Source organism: Daldinia caldariorum, assembly GCF_022478825.1.
Source record: "Daldinia caldariorum strain CBS 122874 unplaced genomic scaffold F4812scaffold_2, whole genome shotgun sequence".
Lineage (NCBI taxonomy): Eukaryota > Fungi > Ascomycota > Sordariomycetes > Xylariales > Hypoxylaceae > Daldinia > Daldinia caldariorum.
In genome coordinates, this window is record NW_025953038.1 from 1764579 (window position 1) to 1785576 (window position 20998).

Sequence of the window (20998 nt, forward strand, 5' to 3'; positions counted from 1 at the left end):
CAGAACGTGCTCTCGATTCAAACAAACGTCGCGGCAGCAAAGGTCGGAATGTGCCGTTTTCGGAAACATGAGGCTTGAAAATACGGGGATGGGTTAATTGATATATATCGTACGTCTTATGTTGAAATTGTTTATGTGAAAGAATAAAGAATATTAATATTAAAATAAATCTAACCTCAATTCGCTACCTACTGGCAGTTCTCGGTCAAATACCACAAGAAGCCTTGCATGTAGATCCTGAGCGAATAAGCCTTTTAGTCGGGAAATTTAGCGGTATGGGAGGATGGGATTAGGAAATTCGACCGAGTGGATAAGAAAATAAGAAAACGTGGGCAATTGACAGCGGGTTGGCGCGGGTAGCTTTTCCTTGCTTGTTCAGCTCTTCCACACTTTCACAAAAAGCATACGTCATTACACGGCAACTAGGAGGGTTGCATTAAAAACGTCAATTTCAGAGCAGAGCATAATATTGTTCTACATGCATTAGGTTATGTAGTGTTTAACAGGTACCTAGGTACCTCATTAGGAGGTTAGTCATACACTCAGATGCGCAAGATGAACATGAAAATTCGAGACAACATCATATATTATCGTATATTCTAATAAAATAACATACACAGGCAGTGCCGGATACTTTAACGTGAAAAAATCAGTAGTAGGTAAGGTACCTGTTATCTATCAGAATCAAACAGCTCCAAGTACTTTGCGCTGCTAGGTGTCTTATACTAACAACAAGTCAAAGCTATCGAAAACAACTTCTACCTAGAAAGTTTTATGGTCTATCATAATCTGCCAACCATGGAGCATAAATCTTGCCGTCCCACGCCATTTCTAAACGCGACTGGGCTGCCCGAGTCCATCTCTCCCTGATAGTAGCTACCATCGCTGGAGGCCAGTCCTTAAACAGATTCTGGTCGTCGGCAATCTTGAGGAACGCGCGCATGATGGACACTGCGATGTCTTGGTAGCCCAGGATACGGGTAGATCTGATGATGCGGGCTATTCTCTGGTGGTGATAGGAGTACATGCTTGCCCAGTACTTAAACCTGTCAGGTGAGCCGCCAGCGTCGCGTATAGTGGCTACCTCGGTAGCATTTTCCAACTTGGCTGGGCTATACTCGACAGAGAGGCCATAGTAGTTGAGCATACGAATAATCGCAAGCTTGAGATTTTCCCCGATGCCTTCATCCTGGCGCATGTATATAAATGTCTCCTCGTCCATGACGGGCTCGGAATAGTCGGACGAAAGGGAAGTAGCACCTACTCTTTCCGGGCACGGGAACAGCCAACCCATAAAGTCGGGTTCTGCTTCGAGTTCGTCATCGTCTAAGCTGAGTATATCGTCAAAATAGCGGCCCTGCCAGTCGGTGTTGAAAATGACCGGATGATAGAACTCCACTAACCAACGAAGGGCCGGGTCACTGGGCAGAGGCCTGTTCTTGACTCTTTCTTGCGTCGAATACGGGTACTGCTTGGCTGGTTTATATCTGTAGTATTGACGGCTGCGTGAATTGCTATAGTTAGACATGATGTACCTATTCCGTTGTGGCTGTACCTAGGTAATAGATGTTGTTTTATATATCTCTTTTCTAGGTACCTGGTATATATACATATGTCTTGCCGTACTTACAAGTCTAATTTCATACCTATTCGGAACTATCTTGACATTTTAAAATAAACTAGACTACCAAGTATTCCATTCATTTGCCTCACGATAATGATCTTGTTTGGGAATGTTCTCAATGTTCGGTTTGGATATATAGACCTTGTCTTAGTCATAACCACCTTTATGTAAGTATTTGTTTCCTTTGCAAGTATTAACCTATGTGCATGGGTTGCTGACAATAAGAAAACAGCATTGACAACTTATCACAAAGACAGGAAAAGGAAAGTATAACAAATCATTTATTCATTTCGCACATGCTTGCCACAGCTACGAAGTAGTTAAGGTAGAATATTTTACTAGAGCCAGTGTTTTTTAATGATTGATGCTCTACTTTGAATACAGGATGCAATATTTATTCCCTAACATCGTAAATAAAGTCTTGGAATTATCTTTTGCGCGTAATACCCTATTAATACTTCAGGTACCTAGGGATGGCATCCTAAATATTAGCCTTATCTCTGTAGGTAGTCCAGGTGGTTGGTATATCTTCAACGGGAACCTGCATTTGGTGGGGACCAATAAGAGATGAAATTCCTCGTCAATTCGATCCGTATGCCTCGGTAAATATCTGTATGCATGTATGCATGGTATTATTCCGCTTACGAGAAGCAGGCTAAATGGTTACCTTAGGTACGTTTCGGACTTTTATATGTCAATCATCAAGTTCAGTCCTCACCTCATGCAAATAATCTCGGACTAATACATCGTATATCTGTCTTACAGGAACAGATGCATTTGCATCTTGGCTGCCTGGAGTAGAGAAGCGTAAGACAAAGTGGGGTTGATTCTAGTTATTTGAATAAGATATAACTATCTTCATTCCCATCAAAAAGACAGCGGAACGAACGTGCCACGAGTGCCACGAGAATAGTCAAACCATACATTCGAACATAAAAATAAAAATAAAAATAAAAAAATAGAATGGCAGGGCCTAACCCAGGACAGAAGACAGTTCTAGTAACTGGGTAAGTTGTTGTTACGGTTCTGTATGGAAATTTTATCCGTTACATATCTCACTAACATGCATATTTATAGTTGTACTCCAGGCGGCATTGGACATGGTCTATGCCTAGAATATCATCAACGAGGTAAATCATGCCATGTTTCTATGCGCAGAATGGTTTGATTGACGTGGGAATAGGTCTCCATGTCATTGCGACCGCCCGAAGACCCGAGGTGCTGGCCGATCTCGCGGCCTTGGGCATGAGCACCCTGGCACTCGACGTTACCGATGTCGAAAGCATCAAGCAATGCCATGAAGAAGTCGCAAAACTAACAGGCGGCAAGCTAGATATTCTCGTAAATAATGCGTAAGCTTCCGTTTCTCCCACTACTTGCTTGAGCATATGTAGCTTACTAGATTGCAGTGGCCGTACGCATACGCATCCCGCGACGGACATTGTATTATCGGACGTCCGACAGACCTTTGAGACTAATGTGTTCTCGATAATGGCTATGGTACAGGCCTTCATAGATCAGCTAATTGCAGCGAGGGGCTTAATCATCAACATTTCCTCTCTGTCGTCTGTTACCCCTTATGTATTCGGCTCGGTATACTGCGCGAGCAAGGCCGCTGTCGTGGCCTATTCGCGCACCTTACGAATGGAACTTGCACCATTTGGAGTACGCGTGATGGTATCGATGACTGGCACCGTCAAGAGCAACACAGCAGCCCAGCCTCTTCGTGGTCTACCGGAGAGCAGCCTCTATAGTCGCGCCAGTGCCATATTCGATTGGAGAGTGGTATTTAGTCAGAATGCATCTACATTTCCCACCGAAAAATTCGCGAAAAAGCTGGTTAACGACTCTTTACGCCCAGAGGTCCCATCAATCCTAAGGCGTTGGTTCGGACGGCCCGATTGGTTCTGGTCCGGCGGGATGGCGAATTTCGTATGGTTTGGGACATGCGTAGGCGAGTGGCTTATTGACGCCTTCTGTTGGCGCACTTTCCGCATGGACGAGGTAATGAAGCTGGTCAATGAAGAACAGAGACAGAAAAAGTTGAAGTGATGTTGCTATCATTTTTACCTCTAATCAATCTTCTGTATGATTAGTAGGTGCGGGACTATACTATAGCCCATGAGTTTCTCCATAGCGTACACGCTTTCAACTTGCCCAGCGCTTATTCGCTTGATCCTTCTGACAAATGCAGCCAGTGAGGCTAGTACAACGGCTACTCTTCGTAAAAAAGAAAAACAAAACTTTAGAATATGCAAGAAGATAAAGACATTAGTTCAGTACTTCGCCGCGCATTGTCTATGTTGGCTTGATATTATGTAGCACGTGTACGCCTACCTAACAATTACATTTTTAAGAAGCAGTCTCCTTTCAGTAATTTTCAAGTCGTTTAAAAGAATGACATTGTATATGATTGTTCTAAAATCCGTTCTATAAAAGAGAGCGGCCACGCCTTACAAGGGAGAGTTGCTCTATAGTATTTTGCACTGTAGTAGGTATTCGTCTACATCGATTACATCGAAAGGAAATATATCAATCGATATTGGCGGTACTTGAAGCTTTTGATTCTGCGAAGGCTTCTCGATATGTGCTTTATAAACGTCTTTAAGTACGTAGGCTGTGGTTGCCCGGCCGGTTCGTCTAAGGCCGTCCACCTCCCCGATGCACCTTGCTCACCACCTTACGAGACTATAATAGTTAATGTGCCTGGGAAGTGCGCTATGCATGCTAGAACAGGGCAGTGAATTTTCTCCAAGTGGCACATCTCTAACAATAAGGTATCGTATGTTTGTTTCTCGGGGTACAACTGCCTAGGTAGCAATCGTGTTCGGGTACTTAGGATCCAGAGCTCCAACATATATGCTTATAGAGTTATTTCTTAGTAGAAAATATTCCATTGCCAGCTGAATATACCTAAGTACCTAAGGTTAGGTAGTCTTAATAATAATAAAAACTAGAGTGCGCCACATTTCATAAGATTCTCGATGTGCAACTTCGACCGCCAGTAACTTAGAACAACAAACAAGACAACATATAGATAGAGCCTTGAGTATACCAAGGGAAACGAAAGAACTTGCAAAATAGAATAGAAAATAACATATATATTAATCACGTACCATCGAGAAATTCTATCCTTATAATGAGTTGCTGCGCACATAATATTTTAAGATAGGGGTCGAAGTTCATCCGTTGATCCCCTAACTTTCAGCTCAGGTTAAAACATCGCCGAAAAGCAACTTCTAAGAAACAACAATTCTCGGTAGCTTTTTACCTGTGACAGGGAGTCGATCCTCCGAATATCATCCGACCCTTTTGTCTTATTGGCTCTATCCTTGGTCGGAATACAGGTCTTCCTAACCGGTTACGCTCAACATCGTCATCGCATTTCTATAGTCCGAGGGGAGGCGGCGTTAAAGAACAGATAAGGAACATACATATAAGGTAGGTAGGCTACCACTTCTACCTATATGTAAAGCCTGCAATGACGCTCCACGGAGAACTCACATCACACAATATGAGCAAAGTGATTACCGTACATACGTCTTCTCTCTTCGACTCGAAGCAGAAATGCTTCGTTTCGGACCTATCTCTCTCGATTGACGCCAGTACTGGTTTAATCACAAGAGTCTATAAGCGCGAAGGACCAGTGGACGATGCATCGCACCCCAACACGATCGACCTCCGCGGTCTTACCGTTCTCCCCGGGTTGGTTGACGCGCATACGCATATATTTCTACACCCGTACTCCGAAGTGTCTTCCACGAACCAGATGCGCGACGAGAGCTTCGTCGAGAGAGTAGTGCGGGCTACGAACCACGCCAAGGCCGGTTTGATGGCGGGCTATACCACCTACCGCGACCTGGGTACCGAAGGCCTCCGGGACGCGGACGTGAGCTTCAGAGACACGATTAACCGCGGCATCATCCCCGGGCCGCGCATGTTCGTTGCGACCGAATGCATCGCGTCGAGCGGCGGTTACGAGACGCGGCTGGAAAACGGCTTTCCGGGAGTCGGCCAGACCGCCCCTCGCATATCGGATCCCGCGGATGGGGTCGACGGCGTCCGGGCGGCGGTACGGAGACGCCTGGGTGCAGGGGCTGATATTATCAAGTTCTACGCCGACTACAGGAAGCGAGTGCTGCGATATCCGAAGCCCAGCTGGCCGGGCGCATTGGACGTGTGCTTCCCGCCGTCCGACGACGCTTTTACCGGGCAGAGAAACCCGAACGTGCTCCTGTTTACCCAAGAGGAGATGAACGAGATGGTCTCCGAAGCCAAGCGCTCCGGCGCCCCTATCTGCGCCCACGCGCAGAGCCCCGAGGCCGTTGTGATGGCGGCCAAGGCGGGCGTGACGTCTATCGAGCACGGATATATGCCTAGCGAGGAGCCTCTGAAGGCAATGAAGGAGAACAATACTATTTTCGTGCCGACGCTGGCAGTCTTTCAGGTTTCGTTAGGGGACGACAGTCATGTGATGAAAGCTATCCTGAAGCACATCAAGGCGGCCTACGATCAGGGCATCAAGTTCGCCGCGGGCGGCGACACAGGGGCTTTCGCGCATGGCGAAAACGTTTTCGAGCTAGAATTGATGGCGAAGGCAGGTATACCTGTCCTTGACGTCTTACAAGCAGCAACATTGCATGGTTGGGAGGTGTGTGGTGGTGATCTTTGTGGCAAAAGATTTGGGCTGCTGGATAAGGGATTTACGGCTGATATCATTGCTGTTGACGGGAACCCGATAGAAGACCTTAGTGCGTTAAGGCGAGTAAAGTTCGTTATGAAGGATGGCATCGTATATAAGGACGAGCTTAAGAGCTTATCCTAGATATGATTATAATAATGGGCAAGTCTAATGAGATATGGGACTTGATACATATTTTCAGAAACCATTTTGTTCCTGAACGCTCCGCATGCCACTAGATTTAATAGTCTGCTAACTCAGACAGGCGCCTGGGACCAACCATACTCAGCGATCAAGTCTTTAGTTCTGGCAACCTGATTCAAACAAGACTTAGCAAATACTAATACTCGAATAAATATCACGATGTATTCCTCATTACTGACATTCCCTAAGTTTATAACACCTGGCATAGCAATGACTGTCGGTTTCCTGATGTAGCCTAGTCGATATGAATTACTGACGTAGTCCAATGTAACAGCATAAATTGATTCGACGATACTACCTAACAACTTATCCCCCCGTGGGGAGCTACCTATGACAATTCCAACTCTAGAACCTTTAACAAGTACCACACTGTTCAGTGTTTCTCATTCAACTCGCCATCATAATGAAAATTATTATCACGGGAGCCACAGGTTTCGTTGGGAGCGAAGTAGTCCGGCAAGCTATTGCAGATGAAGCGATTACACACGCGTTCGTCCTGACCCGCAAGCCGTTGCCCGAGGATATCTCGAAAAGTGAGAAAATTACCATCATCGAACACAAGGACTTCTCTACTTATCCGCCGGAGCTGTTAGCTCAGCTTACCGGCGCTGAGGGTTGTGTTTGGTAAGTTTGAAAACACCTACCTACCTAGGTAGGTATCGTCAGGAGCTGGTTAGCTCAGCAGCGACTTACACGCGGAGAAGGGCGATCGGAGGCCGAGCCACCCAGTTCCCGGATGTGGAGACCGCACGGAAAGTCTCGGTAGACTACACTCTGGCCGCCGCCAAGGCCTTCAGCGAAGAGCTGGCAGCAGGGCTGCCGGGACCGTTTCGCTTTGTGTTTTGCAGCGGCAAGTTTGCCGAATGGGATCAGAATAAAAACTTGAAGATGATGAAGGACACTCGGCTCATCAAGGTAAGAGCACCAATACCTACCTAGGTGCCTACCTAGACCTAACCTATCTGCTTCGATGTGACTTGTTGATCTTGAAGGCTAACTGCAGACCACTACCTACCGCTAGGGACAAGTTGAGAAAGGTCTTTCTGATATCGCGGAGTCCAACAAGGACAAGTTCGAGGTCTGGGCTATGCGGCCCGGTGGGATCGTGAGGAAGTACGCCGGACTGATAAACGCACTCACTGCCTACACGAGTGGGTTTATTGCGGTGGACCAACTTGCCAAGGCCATGCTCAAGATCGTGGTTAACGGTCATGCAAACCGGATCATTGAATCTAATGAGCTTTTGAAGATTTGATTTATGTTCGACTCCTTTGCCGCTTTTCGGCTTGAAAGTGTCATGTAAAATTCTACTATACTCGTGTGTAGCGATTCAGCAGTAATTGCAAGGGTAATTGCAAGCAAACCAGGCTGCTATATTGTCCTATGTTTTGAACTTTACTTTGACATAACTTCCCCTATTTCATAGTGTCATGCCCTTTTTGTAACAAAGCTCTTATACGACTTCTAGTCCACTCCATGAAAAGCCATGGAACGGCGTTGTGTGGTTTGACTTATGGGGCGACTTTGTAGTACGCTTTTGAAAAGCTGCTTAATTGTACAAGATAACTGAAGATTTCATATATAAGATCTACATCATCCTAACTAGCTATTGAATATACAAATACCAACTTCTTAAGTTAGAGTTGTTGGTTAACCCCTAATGAGAGAGCTCTTTTACGTGTGAGGTACTCACCTAGGTACCTGCACTTAAGGCAGGTATTTTTAGGAGCTTTGTTCAGTGGTCAATTGGATATAGTAGGACCTACATTCTACAATGATATTCTGCACAGTTCGTATAATCTGTATAAAGCTTTGAAGTTTCCATTGCAATACGCCGCTGCTAGTTCTCTTTTCAAGCTGTAGAGTTATGTTGGAACAGGGGTTCAGCTGACAGGTGCCGCCAACCAACGTGGCCGGCGCGGTGATGCAGTGATGCGGTGATCCCATGCCAAGCAACCAATGCCTCGGGGCAGGCAATCAGGCACAGGCACAGGCTGGCCCGTTTACCTGTGCTACGTTACAACGAATGTACAATCCTTTGGAGAAATTAGAAGGATGTAATTATCCCTTATACGGGGTATATTACATAGCTGCCAACATCCCTTATACGAGATGTTGTTTCTTGGAAAACAAATACCGGCTTCTCCCACGATGAGGCTTACTTTCACATTCCTCAACCCCCCCTGCCACGACATCACCTCCCTCTCCAAATCAAGTCAAGATTTCCACGTCAAAACTCGTCGCGATGAGTCGTTCGGTTAGCATGAAGTTGTGCCTAGGGTCTCTACTGACGCTGGCTAGCGCTGTATGCGCCAGCGTGCCGTCCCTCGAAGCGCCGGCATGTTCCGTGGGGAAGGGCACAATCCAATACGACAAATCCGTGCCTGACAAGGCCGACTTCCCCAAGACTCAGGTTGACATATGCTACGACGACACGTCAATCAACATCGTTTTCACCGCGCTTGAGGAGACGAATTTCTACTTCAACGAGAGTCAATCAACCAACGACGCTATCTGGGCGTACGAAGTGATGGAGGGATTCATCTATCACGGGACCAACGACCCCAAGGCTTACCTGGAGTTCGAAGTCAGTCCGAACAATGTCACCTTCCAGGCCTGGATCTACAACAAGTCCAAGGTGCGCGCGACGAGCGCTCCGCTGGACACCTCTTTCTTAACTACGCCGGTGGCCGACGGCCTGACGGCCGAGACGACATTGGACAAGGAAGCGCAGACCTGGGTGTCGGCGGCCAAGGTCCCCCTCGGGCTGTTCAACGTTGATGACGGGCAGGCGAAGGGGACGTCGTGGAGGATGAACTTTTTCCGAACTGTCGTATCCCCGGACACATTCCCGGACCAACTGCTGGGCGCGTGGAATCCGACAAACGAATCCAACTTCCACATGACGCCTTTCTTCGGCCACGTCAAATTTATCTAGGTAATTAATGCAGCTGTTACTTTAGGTACCTACATCTGTTTGCCACCAAAAGCCAAGCGCAATTTATATTACGATGAATACCTATTATATATCAACGTAAATTGCGGAATTATTATCTTCTCCCTTTTTCTCGTGAACTGGAATGTGCCGAATAACCTATCCTACCTACCTCCTATACTGGAGACAGGGCTTGCTCGGCATCCTATCAAAGCTTGCCTCGAAACTTGTTTTTACCAAATTCCACGCGCTTCCCTTTTCGGAACCGAGCTGTTAATAAAGCGACTTAAGTTATTTCACCCTATGGAGTTGCATCTTTTCATCTATATTGCTGTTTAATTTATCCTATACCAGCCAGGTAAATAGATCGAAGCGCAAGTATCAAGTAGCTTATCCCTTCCTTACCTAGGTAGTCACTATATATCATAGTCTCCTCATATAAAGTGTCTTCTGTCGAGGATAGACTTCGCGAACCTGACATTGAACGCGTTGACTTAGCTGGCCGTTGAGAGTTTGAGTTGAGTTCCGCAAGGCCAAAGATACCGTACGCCTGTTTGTGTATATGGTGTTGTGTGCCTAGGCAATCAACAGCACCACTACGGGAATAGGGGCCAAACTCGACGTAACCGGCGCCCGACGCGCCTGAACTTGTGCTTATCAATATTATGACGGGAAGCGACCTCATCTAGCTTGCTGTCCTTAGCCGGATTCATCACCTCGCGCACGCGGCCGCGGCCGGGGGCTCCGCAGAGGAAAGCAGCCAGCCGGTAGAACGCCCAGCGAGAGGTGTACTTGGCCATCATGTAGACGTACACGAGGAGGTGGCTGGCGGCAAAGCGAGGAAGCGTCCGGACGGGGAAGCCCTCGTACGTGGCGCGGCTGATGGCGAAAAAGACGCCCGCGGTCTCGCTGAGCTTGTCTAGTGCGGACTTCGCGTCCCGGCGCTCCAGAAGCTCTTCGCGCAGGCGCGCCCGGTGCCAGGAGAGCCGCGATTGGCGCCGTAGGCCGAGCAGTTTGTGCCAGTGGCGTAGGAAGTTCTTGGTAACTGTGCCAGCCATATTTTCGATTTTCGTCTTCTCAGCTGATCGAGGAATCGGGTGCAAGATCGAAGATGGTTTGGTTTGGTTTGGTTTGGTTACAGAATACTTATGGAAAAACCAGGCCAAGTACCTTAAGGTAGTTGTTCAAGAAACTGCATTGGCTCACGCGTTCGCATGAACTGCGTTCGTATTGGAAGCACAAAGTCAAGCGTATATGCGTAGACCGCCAACCTTTTTTTCTTCTTTTTTTTTTAGCTACGTTTTTTTTCATCGAATTATTCTCATCTAATCCTGGTTAAAAGTTGGCAGAGAGTGATTGGACGAGATGAGCAGGTCGCACAGTGGAAAAGAGCTGAATCCAACGTGATAGCTACACCAATACCCGAGAGCATAAAATATACTGCTAGGTAACTACCTCCTTTATTTAGAGCTCTAGTGGTCCATGAATAATCATTAGTGCTCGTATAAACATTACCTAAGGTACCTCCTAATCTAGCGAAACAACGAGTATTGAAGTTACTTGCATGCTTCTAAGCAGGCAATTGTAATGTAGCGATGGCTGGTATGTTAGGTAATTTTATAGGGTACATGTAGTGCACGTTATGCGCCATCTATACGGAATATACTGGAGGTAGTATAATTTATAGGTACTTACCTAAGGTACCTAAAGTACCTAGATACCCTACATACCCGTTTCGGTACACGCGTAGTTAGCGTCTGTGGTTTGCGTTTTCTTGTTGGCCCGTGCAGAAGCTACGGGTACCATCTTTTTTATCTTTTCCAGCTTTGCCTTGTTGATTGTTTTTCAGCCTTGCCGTGAAATTTCAAGTTCCCAAATAACCTTACCAGCTACCTACTTAAACCCATTCATTGGGTCATCTCTTCAGCTGCAAGTCGCAGCAACCCGAACAACTCAAGATATCGACTGACCTTTTTTTTTTTTCTGTCTCTCTCTTCTTCGAGATGTCGTTGTTCGGAAAGCCAACAGGTCAGGCTACTAACACCGGAAGTAGTTTGTTTGGTAACGTGAACCAAACCGCCAATACAGCTCCGTCTCAACCTGCTCAGCCAGCTTCTTCGTTATTCGGTGCTCCTACCCAACCTGCTCAGACAGGTTCCTCGTTATTCGGTGCTCCTGCTCAACCTACTCAGCCAGCTTCTTCGCTATTTGGCGCTCCTCTTGCCGGTGCATCATCCACGGTTCAGCAGCCCCAACCTAGCAACCTACTTGGTAGATTTACGACAGCCCAGCCTGCTGCTGGTAGTGGCTTGGGTTTTGGACAGTCCACAAACAACCTAGCTCAAGCTCTACCGTCCATTCTTGGAGCTAGCCAGTTAAATTCCACCGTGCTACCCCAGGGTAATACAACAGGATACTTTGACAGTTTGCTCTCTAAAGGCAAAGCCCAAGGTAGCGAACAATCACCCCTCGACGATCTTCCTAGTCTCCAGCTTGGGCTTGGGGACCTTCGTCAGCGCCTTCGAAAGCTAGGCCCGCGGCCAGATCCTCAAGCCCATGACAAAGCTCGCTTTATTCTGGCCGCATCTGGCGTCGAGCCAGCGGCGGCAGTCCGAGACCTGAACGATTTCGATGTTCGCATTGGCGGCCGCGTCGAGCGCCCTGCACCATCCCCAGCAGTAGACGTTGATATCGACACCTACCTCTCAAATATACAGAAGAAAACGACTCTTAGCATGATTGCGGATGGTTTGGAAAGATCGGCTAGAGACTTCGATAATTTCCTCGAGGATAATGTCACGATGGAATGGGAGGCACAGAGGAAGCGTATCTACGAGCACTTTGGCATTAAGACGAAGGATGACGGACTTGTCGATGGGCCGTCAGGAACGGCTAACAGGGAGGCGCACGCGGGCTTTGGTCGATCGCGACGAACGGCCAAGACAACACGGTCCTCGGTAGCAGGTATTAAAGCTAGCACATTTGGACGGTCAAATCTCCAGAAGTCGGTTATTGGTACACCTAGCAAGATTGGTAGTCACAAGCCCGAATTCACGGATGTTCAGGATGCGACAGGAAGCCAAGGTGCCATCAATGGTGCCGCTTCGATCGACGATCGATTTCTCAGGGAGAAGCAGAGTCGCCTCGCAGAAAGGGTTCGGCAACTTAATCTTTGCCGAATCGAGGAGCAGCCTTACCCTATTCTGCACGAGCTTGCGCAAGTGGCTGGAAGCTCTGGTGATAGACATGCTCAGCAACTAGTTGATTCTTACCATGCCGCTATGGCTATCGTTGGTGAAAATCCGGAAGCAGAGACGTTTGCCGGCGATGCTACTGCAAGAGAACGCCAATTTAAGGACAAATATTTGGATGTGAATGACAAATCTCCCGGGGCGATAGAAATACGAAAGAGAATCCTCAACGGTGCGAATACTTTCTTAGAGAGGAAGTTCTTCCAGGAGGTCGAAAGTGTCATCGCTAAATACCCACGAGAGGCGAATTTGGGAGGTCGCCCAGATGTCATCAGCAAGATCAAGGCGTATGTTCGGTTACGGCACTCGCGAAAAGATCTCGTTCCTGATAACGTCGAACTTCAACAAGTTGACGGCGAGTTCGTTTGGGCCATCGTGTTCTACCTACTACGGTCGGGGAAGATTGCTGAGGCTGCTGATTATGTTAAGACCCAGTCGACCACCTTCCGGAGTATCGACCGTACCTTTGCGTCATATCTCCTCGAGTATGTCAGTAGCCCTGATAGGCGATTAAGACGCCAATTGCAGGAGCGCTGCAATAACGAGTACAACACCAGAGCCCGTAATGCACCCGAGAACTCGATCGACCCTTACCGAATGGCTTGTTATAAGATCGTGGGACGCTGCGACGTAAGCAACCGCAGCCTCGACGGTCTTAACACGGAGATTGAGGATTGGATATGGCTTCAATTCAACCTCGCACGCGAGAACGACAAGGCAACCGAAGTGGCTGCGGAGTCATACGGGTTACAAGATCTACGGGCAACCATTAGAGATGTTGGCCTAAAGCACTTCCCGAAGTCTCCCAGCGAGGACGACAACGGTACCTTCGGCATGTTCTTCTTCCTACAGATCCTCTCGGGCATGTTCGAGCAGGCTATCTCGTACTTGTATACCTTTTCTTACGTGGATGCTATCCACTTTGCTATAGCTCTCGAGTACTACGGTCTTTTGCGCCCTGCAGATCCCTGGACCGCGGCTGACTCCCTTCTATCGCACGACACTCGCTCAAGACCACAGATAAGCTTCGGTCGTATGCTAGGATATTATACACGCGACTTCCGCGCCGCTGATGTTGCCTCCGCCGTGGATTATCTAACTCTGATATGCCTCAATGCGGACCTAGGCGGTGAAGCGGGACGGCAACAAGCAGAACTTTGCCATGCGGCTCTGCGAGAACTTATCTTGGAGTCCAGAGAGTTTAGTAAGCTCATTGGTGACATTAGACCAGATGGACGTCGTATCGCCGGTCTCGTCGAAGAACGTGCCTCGCTCATCGGTCTTCGGGAAGAAGACGATTTCGTGAAAACTGTCACACTACAGGCAGCCCGGTTCGCCGATGATAATGGGCGGACGACAGACGCGGTACTGTTGTATCATTTGGCTGGAGACTACGACAGTGTAGTAACCATCGTGAGTCGCGCATTGAGTGAGGCTATCTCACTGGAGATTGGCGAAGATCCTATGCGGTTGGTGCCAGTCAAACCCCGGTTGGACGGTAAGGACCCGGAGGCGCAACCTGGCAGTAGCTTGAGTCTAGCGTCTATCGATGACCCTATCCAACTCGCGGCGACAATGATGTCGATGTACGAAAAGGATGCCATGTTCTACACAAAAGTCGAGGAGTCAAACCGGATTGCGTGTCACATTCTCTTACAGATGAGCGATATCAAAAACTTAGTCGAGGGTAGTCAATGGCCCGAGGCTTTAGATGTGAGTATTTCTCTCGCTCCCTAATACACTACTACAAAGGTATAGAAGCTAATAAATGACACAGAAAATACGCGCGTTGGAGATCCTACCTCTGGATGCTAATGGCGATCCGGCGAGGATCCGACACTACGCAGCAACGTTCTCGGGTCTCTCGCAGACGGTTGCTATCAATGTACCAAACCTACTCATGTGGACTATTACATGCTGCATCCAACAAAGGGAGCGGCTCATGAGCGGGCAGTTCAGCGGCAACGAAGGCACTCGACGAATGATGTGCGATAATCTAAAGCAGATCAGCATGGACCTAACGACGTACACGAGTCAACTGAGATACAGATTCCCGCCGCATCTACACGAAGCTCTCGCTCGAGCTTCGGCGGATTAAATGGAAGGGGAACCAAGTGTAATATTAGTCCTACGAGAGGAAACGAAGCGGACAAGCTTGAGGACATAAGACATGCATTCTTTAGCTTGTCCAACTATACCTACCTAGGTACGTAGTTGAAGTAATAATAAGTTGGTAACTTTTTGACGAAGAACAAGACCGGGCGCATTTATTATGGTTGGCGGTTTACACTATTATGTACCTACCTAGGTATCTACCTGGTAATTTAGATACGTTATTATATTTACCTAAGGTATGCAAAGGTATTTTATGATGGAATCGAGGAGAGTTCTACTTGACATGCTTGTGACGAAATGACATCAGCGTAAGAAGTAGTATATGCACAAATGTGGTAGGCAATCTTCGTATACGGGCGATATTTCATAAATTTGGTAGGTAACCTGGAAATATGAAGGGCTTAAGTGGAGCCGACTAAACTTGACTGACCTAGACTAGACTAACTAATCAATGATTAACCAATGATCAGTCGATTAACAACCCAGCGGTCTAGTGTTACGCTTTGCCGCCCACTTTCTCGCGTACGGTTTACCCAATACCGAATTGCCAGGAACTAACGTTAGGAACCAGTATTTTAAGGAACCAATGCCTTGATCGTACCGTTAGATACTACCCAAACTACTACTACGGAATACGATAATCGTTAGTTGTACATCGGTACAATACAGTGGTACTATTATAGTACCTATGTGACATGCACCCGTCCGCTAACTCGGCTTTCTCCTCCTCCACTTTCGTCAACACTGACGCCAACGCCAACGCCGACACCACCACCACTACTACTACTAGTACCACCTCTACCACTACCACCAGCCATCATAGAGCTTCCTCCACTACCGACTCCGCCCTACCTAGTAGTAACGTCGGAAGTCCTTCCGAAATTAGTCGGAACGAATCCGAAGTCTTCGGCCTTCCCCACCAACCCGGCCATAAACACGGCCCCTCCCAGGAGAATAGCCAGTCATCCGATTCCGGGAATAACTCGACCCAGGCGGGCCGCAATCATGTCTCAGGTCATCTCGAAGATCAGCGGACTAAAAAACGCCGAACTGGTCCCAGTCCGAGGGGTGTAGCAAACTTAACACCCGAACAGCTAGCCAAGAAGAGAGCAAATGGTATTGATCCCACTCCTTTAAGCTTCACATACTAACATAACCCATAACTCTTAACTCTTGCTAACTAACTACCTTTACCTCTTCCAACCCTAGACCGTGAGGCACAACGGGCCATTCGCGAACGCACTAAAAATCAGATCGAGACCCTTGAGAGGCGAATACGCGAGCTAACCTCCCAAAAGCCCTATCAAGAGCTTCAGGCCGCTATACGGGCTAAAGAGGCTGTTGAGGCCGAAAACGCCGAAATTAAAAGCCGGCTGGCCTCTGTCTTATCCCTAATACAACCTATTTTATCTAACCAGCAAGGTCAGTTGATACAACTCCTATCCAAACTCTTAACTCTTATATCAACTTCATAATATGGTAAGAGAGAAAAAAAAGAGACAGAAAAAATAAAAATAAAAAATAAAAGTATCTAGACCAAAACTAACCTGCTCGCTCCAGTCGAAGGGGCCTACGCATCTCCTATCTCTCCTATCCCCTCAAGTCAAACTGCGCAGTGTTCGCCCTCCATCTCTCATAGTTGCAATGATTCGACACCCATCAGCGCTGCTTCCCCTTCTGTGGCGGACTCATCATCACAGACACAGTCGCAGCTTCATCCGAGCCCATATTCTACCCAGGTCATGCTAAATCAGCAACGCCATGATCTATTTCATAACTTGGATCTCGGCGCTGGCGAACAGCTGAAGCTTGATTTTCTTCTTGACCCTTCGCACCGCGTGAATCGGATGCCGACTGGCATCAACGAGCCACAAGGCACAGCTGAATATCAGCATCTTCATACGAATCATGGCTGGAATTTCGGTTTACTCCCTCGGGATCATTCGGCGGTTAACAGCGGACCGCATCGACAGCAACAGCATCGCATAGAGTACGCCCCACGGAACGTATTCCAGCCAGTCGAGACGTCTTGGATTGGAAACTCGGCTCCTATCAAGAATGGACCCCCAACGTGTCCTCTGGATAGCCTTCTTCTTGAGTTTCTCCAGGAGAGACGTCAGCGAGCCGCCGAGGGTGTTCCCACGCGAGATATAGTTGGTCCCAAGTATCCCTCCGTCTCATCGCTGCTCAACCCAGCGAACAGTGTCTTCTCTCATCCGCTCTCTAAAGTCTTTACTGACATATTGGCCGCCTTTCCCGGGATAAGCGGGCTCCCGGAACGTATAGCTGTACTGTATTACATGTTTCTTGTAATGCGGTGGCAAGTCAGCCCTACGCAAGAGAACTACAACCTCTTGCCTCATTTCGCACTCCCTACACCCGCACAACTACACATCGCCCACCCAGCATGGATAGACCATCTCCCTTTCCCACACATGCGGGAGAAGCTCGCGAAGGAGTATAATCCTACCGACTTCTTGTTCGACAACTTCTTCATCCCATTCACAACTACCATATCTCTTAATTGGCCTTACGAACCTACGGACACGTTGCTCCAAAGCCCAGACGGGAACGAACTACTTATCAACCCCGTATACGAACGTCACCTGAGAAGGTTCGAGAACTGGACTCTAGGCGAAGCTTTCGATAAAGCATTCCCCCTTCTCAGGGGTACGTACAATCTCAAAAGAAGTAGCCCCCCTGCTAGGAATATGGCCGATGGCCAATTTAGCGGCGGGTAACTTTACACATATCTATAAGAAATATAAGAACACCAGGATGAATATAGTCACGCTATAGTATACGCAACATATATACAAGAGGGGATTCGTACATAATCCTCACCCCCAAGAGGATAATTGCGCCTAGCAGCTGGACCTTCCTATTCCCGAAAAAGCACGGCCATATTCAACAGTAACAGATTGGAGAACGATGAGATGAAAAGTTCTAAATAAGGCATCGGGATATACCTAGGTACCTAAGGTATCCTACCTAAGTATATGCCTTTGAACAAGTCGTTTATCCGTGTTAGGTGCTCAACCCATATAACGCGAGTACCTCGTGTGTAAATGCTTCATAGCCCAGTACAATAAATAATGTTTAATAGCGATGCTATATATCCCAAGTAGAAAATAAGTAGTAAAAGAAGAGCTGTGATAAAATAGAGCAGACCGACTGGTGCGAGGTAAGTGTATATTATATATACAAACACCTAAGCCATCCTCATGGTGCTTGACAGGGCAGACTCCAGGCATATATCTTTACGTCAAAAAAGCCAAAGCTCGTCGGAGATTGAAGCAACGGTGGTAGAAAGATGAACTATCCACAGTATGTTCCCCTGCCATCTCCGTGGACGTCTCGTTTCCCTCCCCCCTTCCCTTAGGTACACATACTAATAGTCGAAATAGGGGTTCGCTTCTCAGATAACTTGTTTAAAAGTATATCTGCACCCGATTCATTGAAAATATGTATACACATCTGGGTAGGTAGGTACTGACATGCCATTTACAGTACTGCGTTTTCCTGCTTATACCTAAGTATTATAACTATGTCTTGCTATATATATATATATATCCCCCTACCATCTACGATATACATATCGCTCAGGATGACCAATACCTCTCCCCCCTCTCTCTCCCATCGCACCCCCACTCACTCAGTCACTTATAAAGACAGCCAGCCAGTCACAAGTAGGCAGGAGGGGAGCACGAATTTCAATCCTCATCTACTCCATGCTAGCTGGGTACAGTTAGGTACCTACCTAAGGTAATGGCAACGTACCAAGCAAAAGACTGAGTATATCCTCCAAAAGAAAAAGATTATCTATATGTGTGAGATATGCCTCCCTTTCCAAGATGCAAAAAGTTCCTTTTCCGTCCTTACACTACTACTACTTGCTCCTCCTATAAAATAAGCCAAGCCAAGCCAAGCCAAGCCAAGCCAAGCCAAGCCAAGCCAAGCCAAGCCAAGCCAAGCCAAGCCAAGCAAGAAATAAAAAATTCAACACTTCTTTCCGTACGCCACGCAATGCTATGTTATACACCTAGGTAGATACCTAGGTAAGTACCTTGTATGATGAGACCCTCACAACGCACAAGCACGAAAAATGAAAGACGAGATAAACCCTCTCTCTCCTCTTGCAAAACACACACAACTCGACCCGACCCGACCCGACAAACTGCAACAACAGGCTTTATTCCTCGCCATCCGGGTCCCTAACGCCGAACGAGTAGACCTTGACGCGATGGTCCGCGCCGACGAACAAGCTCGGCGTGCTATCGCCGTCGAACGTCTGCCACTGGACGCAGCGCACGGGGCCCGGCGCGTTGATCTTGTCGACACCACCACCGCCGCCGCCGCCTGCGGAGGAGGAGGGTAGCCGCCGGCCGCTGCGCGCCGAGTACAGCGCGACCCGGCCGTCGTCGTGCGCGGCCGCCACGACGCCCGAGTCCCGGTCCAAGTCCAGCCCGAGGTCGAGGTACGCCCCGTTCCTGTAGCCATCGATGCGGAGGAGAGGGGCGGCGGTGTCGGCGGGTTTCGCGTGCAGGAGGTCCGAGGCGCTACCGCCGCTACAGTAGCGCATATCGAAGACCGAGAGCATGCTGCGTAGCCCGGCGACGAGGACCTTGTGCTCGCTGACCTGCTTGACGTGGGCGATGGCGTCGCGCACCCGGACGTTGGTCCACTGGGGGTACTCGCACCTCAGGTCGCCGGTGAACAGGCGGCCGGGGCGGCCGCCGAAGAAAAGCACGTTCGGGTTCTCGGCTTGGAAGGTGATGCCGAAGGTGTCGCTGGTGGGCGGGCGGCCCATGGGGTCCTTGAAGTTGAAGTGGCCGAGGGGGAAGGGCACGCCCATGTGGCCGGCGACGTTGCAGTAGACCAGGCCGTGGGACGTGCCGACGACGCAGAGCAGGTCGTTGCTCGCGGGCGGGGCTACGCACATTGAGAAGGCCTCGATTGGATCGCGACAGGAAAGAAAATCTACGGGTTGGAGTTGATTAGTACCTAAGGTATTCTATCTGAAGTTATTTGCGGATAAAGGTAAATCATTCATTCATTCTACTCACTGGTGCTCCAAGGAGAGAGGGTCTTGATGTGACGGAGATGGTTGTCGTAGAACAGTGGAGTTGACGAGGTATTACCTCTGGCATTGTGAATATCTGTATTGGAACGAATGAGGATAGGGTCGCGTTGTTGGAACTGTCTAGGAACAGATATAACAGCATCTAACTTGGTACTGTAGCCGATGCTTGCCAGGGGTGACGCTACTGCTTCATTGGCTGGTCCTAGATGAACGGCCTGTCCATCGTTCAACCTGCTACGAAACTTTGAACCTATTCTATTACAAGGGGTCAAGTCAGCATATCCCCAAATGTAGATAGAATATAGAGAGGTTACAGCTGATGCCATACCTGCCCGACACGGGGTCTCTCAAGGTATAGGCCGAGTCGCACACTCTCCCATCGGGACCTATGGGGGTTTGTAGAGTTAACGTATGTCCTTGAGTCTCGGCAACGCTCCCAATATAAACTCACTTGCGTAGACTTTGCATAGGCCCTTGGGACCCCTATTAGTAACGACCATATGCGTAAGGGTATTATGCTGGCGACCCCAGGTGAATTCAACCGCGCCCTTCTCCACGATGCCATATGCAAAAGAAGCAGCGATGTGATCGCGTCTATGCACGCCGATCTCGCGTTGAAGGAAACCACCGATGAGAGGGTGACCCAAAGTCTCAGAGCGGACGATGCGCTTCTTATTCAAGGCAATCTGGCGAGTTTTCTCAGCGGCTTCTGCATCTTCGATCTTGCGCTTTTTGACGGTGTCAGAAGACCAGGCTGCATCTTGAGGAGCAGTTTTGCGTTGCTCGATCTTGAAGTAACGCTTCTTGTCCGCATCTGAAAGGGAAAAGATTAGTGACATGGAATCACCAATGGGAGGAAAGGGGCCATGGAAGCCCTAGGGAGAAAAAGGCCAGCTTCATAGCATTACACATAACAGGTAGGTAGGTTCAAAAAGAAAAAAAATACACGATAGTTCAACGGAATCAACGATAACAGACCAGAACCTAAGAGCACTCCAAATACCAGAAGGCAATAATAATAACTCACCCCAATAATATCCCGGAATCTCCCTACGCTCCATGATGGCGATCTGCAAAGTACCTAAGTTGTCAGTTTCCAGAAAAA

General features: G+C 48.2%; 10 protein-coding genes across 10 annotated transcripts; 6 read left to right on the forward strand and 4 right to left on the reverse strand.

Moving 5' to 3' along the window:
* Positions 1-319: 319 nt before the first annotated feature.
* F4812DRAFT_181765 (uncharacterized protein) lies at positions 320-1625 on the reverse strand. The gene has a single exon (XM_047930035.1). It carries the CDS (start codon positions 1526-1528, stop codon positions 773-775), a length of 756 nt encoding a protein of 251 aa, XP_047793832.1. The 5' UTR covers positions 1529-1625; the 3' UTR covers positions 320-772.
* A 701-nt stretch (positions 1626-2326) lies between these two features.
* F4812DRAFT_181789 (NAD(P)-binding protein) lies at positions 2327-3985 on the forward strand. The gene is made up of 4 exons (XM_047930036.1): positions 2327-2631; positions 2702-2754; positions 2808-2976; positions 3034-3985. Exons 1-4 carry the CDS (start codon positions 2588-2590, stop codon positions 3674-3676), a joined length of 909 nt encoding a protein of 302 aa, XP_047793833.1. The 5' UTR covers positions 2327-2587; the 3' UTR covers positions 3677-3985.
* Positions 3986-4035: 50 nt separating this feature from the next.
* F4812DRAFT_414374 (uncharacterized protein) lies at positions 4036-4839 on the reverse strand. The gene has a single exon (XM_047932881.1). It carries the CDS (start codon positions 4779-4781, stop codon positions 4578-4580), a length of 204 nt encoding a protein of 67 aa, XP_047793834.1. The 5' UTR covers positions 4782-4839; the 3' UTR covers positions 4036-4577.
* Positions 4840-4865: 26 nt separating this feature from the next.
* Positions 4866-6662, forward strand: F4812DRAFT_414375 (uncharacterized protein). The gene has a single exon (XM_047932882.1). The coding sequence runs from the start codon at positions 5106-5108 to the stop codon at positions 6447-6449; it is 1344 nt and encodes a 447-aa protein (XP_047793835.1). The 5' UTR covers positions 4866-5105; the 3' UTR covers positions 6450-6662.
* Positions 6663-6841: 179 nt separating this feature from the next.
* F4812DRAFT_414377 (uncharacterized protein) lies at positions 6842-7807 on the forward strand. The gene is made up of 3 exons (XM_047932883.1): positions 6842-7133; positions 7214-7424; positions 7531-7807. Exons 1-3 carry the CDS (start codon positions 6913-6915, stop codon positions 7762-7764), a joined length of 666 nt encoding a protein of 221 aa, XP_047793836.1. The 5' UTR covers positions 6842-6912; the 3' UTR covers positions 7765-7807.
* Positions 7808-8605: 798 nt separating this feature from the next.
* Positions 8606-9744, forward strand: F4812DRAFT_181804 (uncharacterized protein). Its single transcript, XM_047930037.1, has one exon. It carries the CDS (start codon positions 8755-8757, stop codon positions 9445-9447), a length of 693 nt encoding a protein of 230 aa, XP_047793837.1. The 5' UTR covers positions 8606-8754; the 3' UTR covers positions 9448-9744.
* Positions 9703-10633, reverse strand: F4812DRAFT_181819 (uncharacterized protein). The gene is made up of 2 exons (XM_047930038.1): positions 9850-10633; positions 9703-9767 (listed from the first exon to the last, which is right to left on the reverse strand). Exon 1 carries the CDS (start codon positions 10500-10502, stop codon positions 10041-10043), a length of 462 nt encoding a protein of 153 aa, XP_047793838.1. The 5' UTR covers positions 10503-10633; the 3' UTR covers positions 9703-9767; positions 9850-10040.
* A 643-nt stretch (positions 10634-11276) lies between these two features.
* F4812DRAFT_414381 (NIC-domain-containing protein) lies at positions 11277-15119 on the forward strand. The gene is made up of 2 exons (XM_047932884.1): positions 11277-14408; positions 14473-15119. The coding sequence occupies exons 1-2, from the start codon at positions 11448-11450 to the stop codon at positions 14791-14793; spliced, it is 3282 nt and encodes a 1093-aa protein (XP_047793839.1). The 5' UTR covers positions 11277-11447; the 3' UTR covers positions 14794-15119.
* A 241-nt stretch (positions 15120-15360) lies between these two features.
* On the forward strand, positions 15361-17698 carry F4812DRAFT_181860 (uncharacterized protein). Its single transcript, XM_047930039.1, has 3 exons — positions 15361-15926; positions 16020-16232; positions 16371-17698. Exons 1-3 carry the CDS (start codon positions 15506-15508, stop codon positions 17549-17551), a joined length of 1815 nt encoding a protein of 604 aa, XP_047793840.1. The 5' UTR covers positions 15361-15505; the 3' UTR covers positions 17552-17698.
* A 1304-nt stretch (positions 17699-19002) lies between these two features.
* On the reverse strand, positions 19003-20954 carry F4812DRAFT_455639 (uncharacterized protein; the record flags this gene model as incomplete). Its single annotated transcript, XM_047936857.1, has 5 exons — positions 19003-19790; positions 19877-20148; positions 20222-20279; positions 20345-20707; positions 20921-20954. 5 exons carry the CDS (start codon positions 20952-20954, stop codon positions 19003-19005), a joined length of 1515 nt encoding a protein of 504 aa, XP_047793841.1.
* Between the last annotated feature and the right edge of the window lie 44 nt (positions 20955-20998).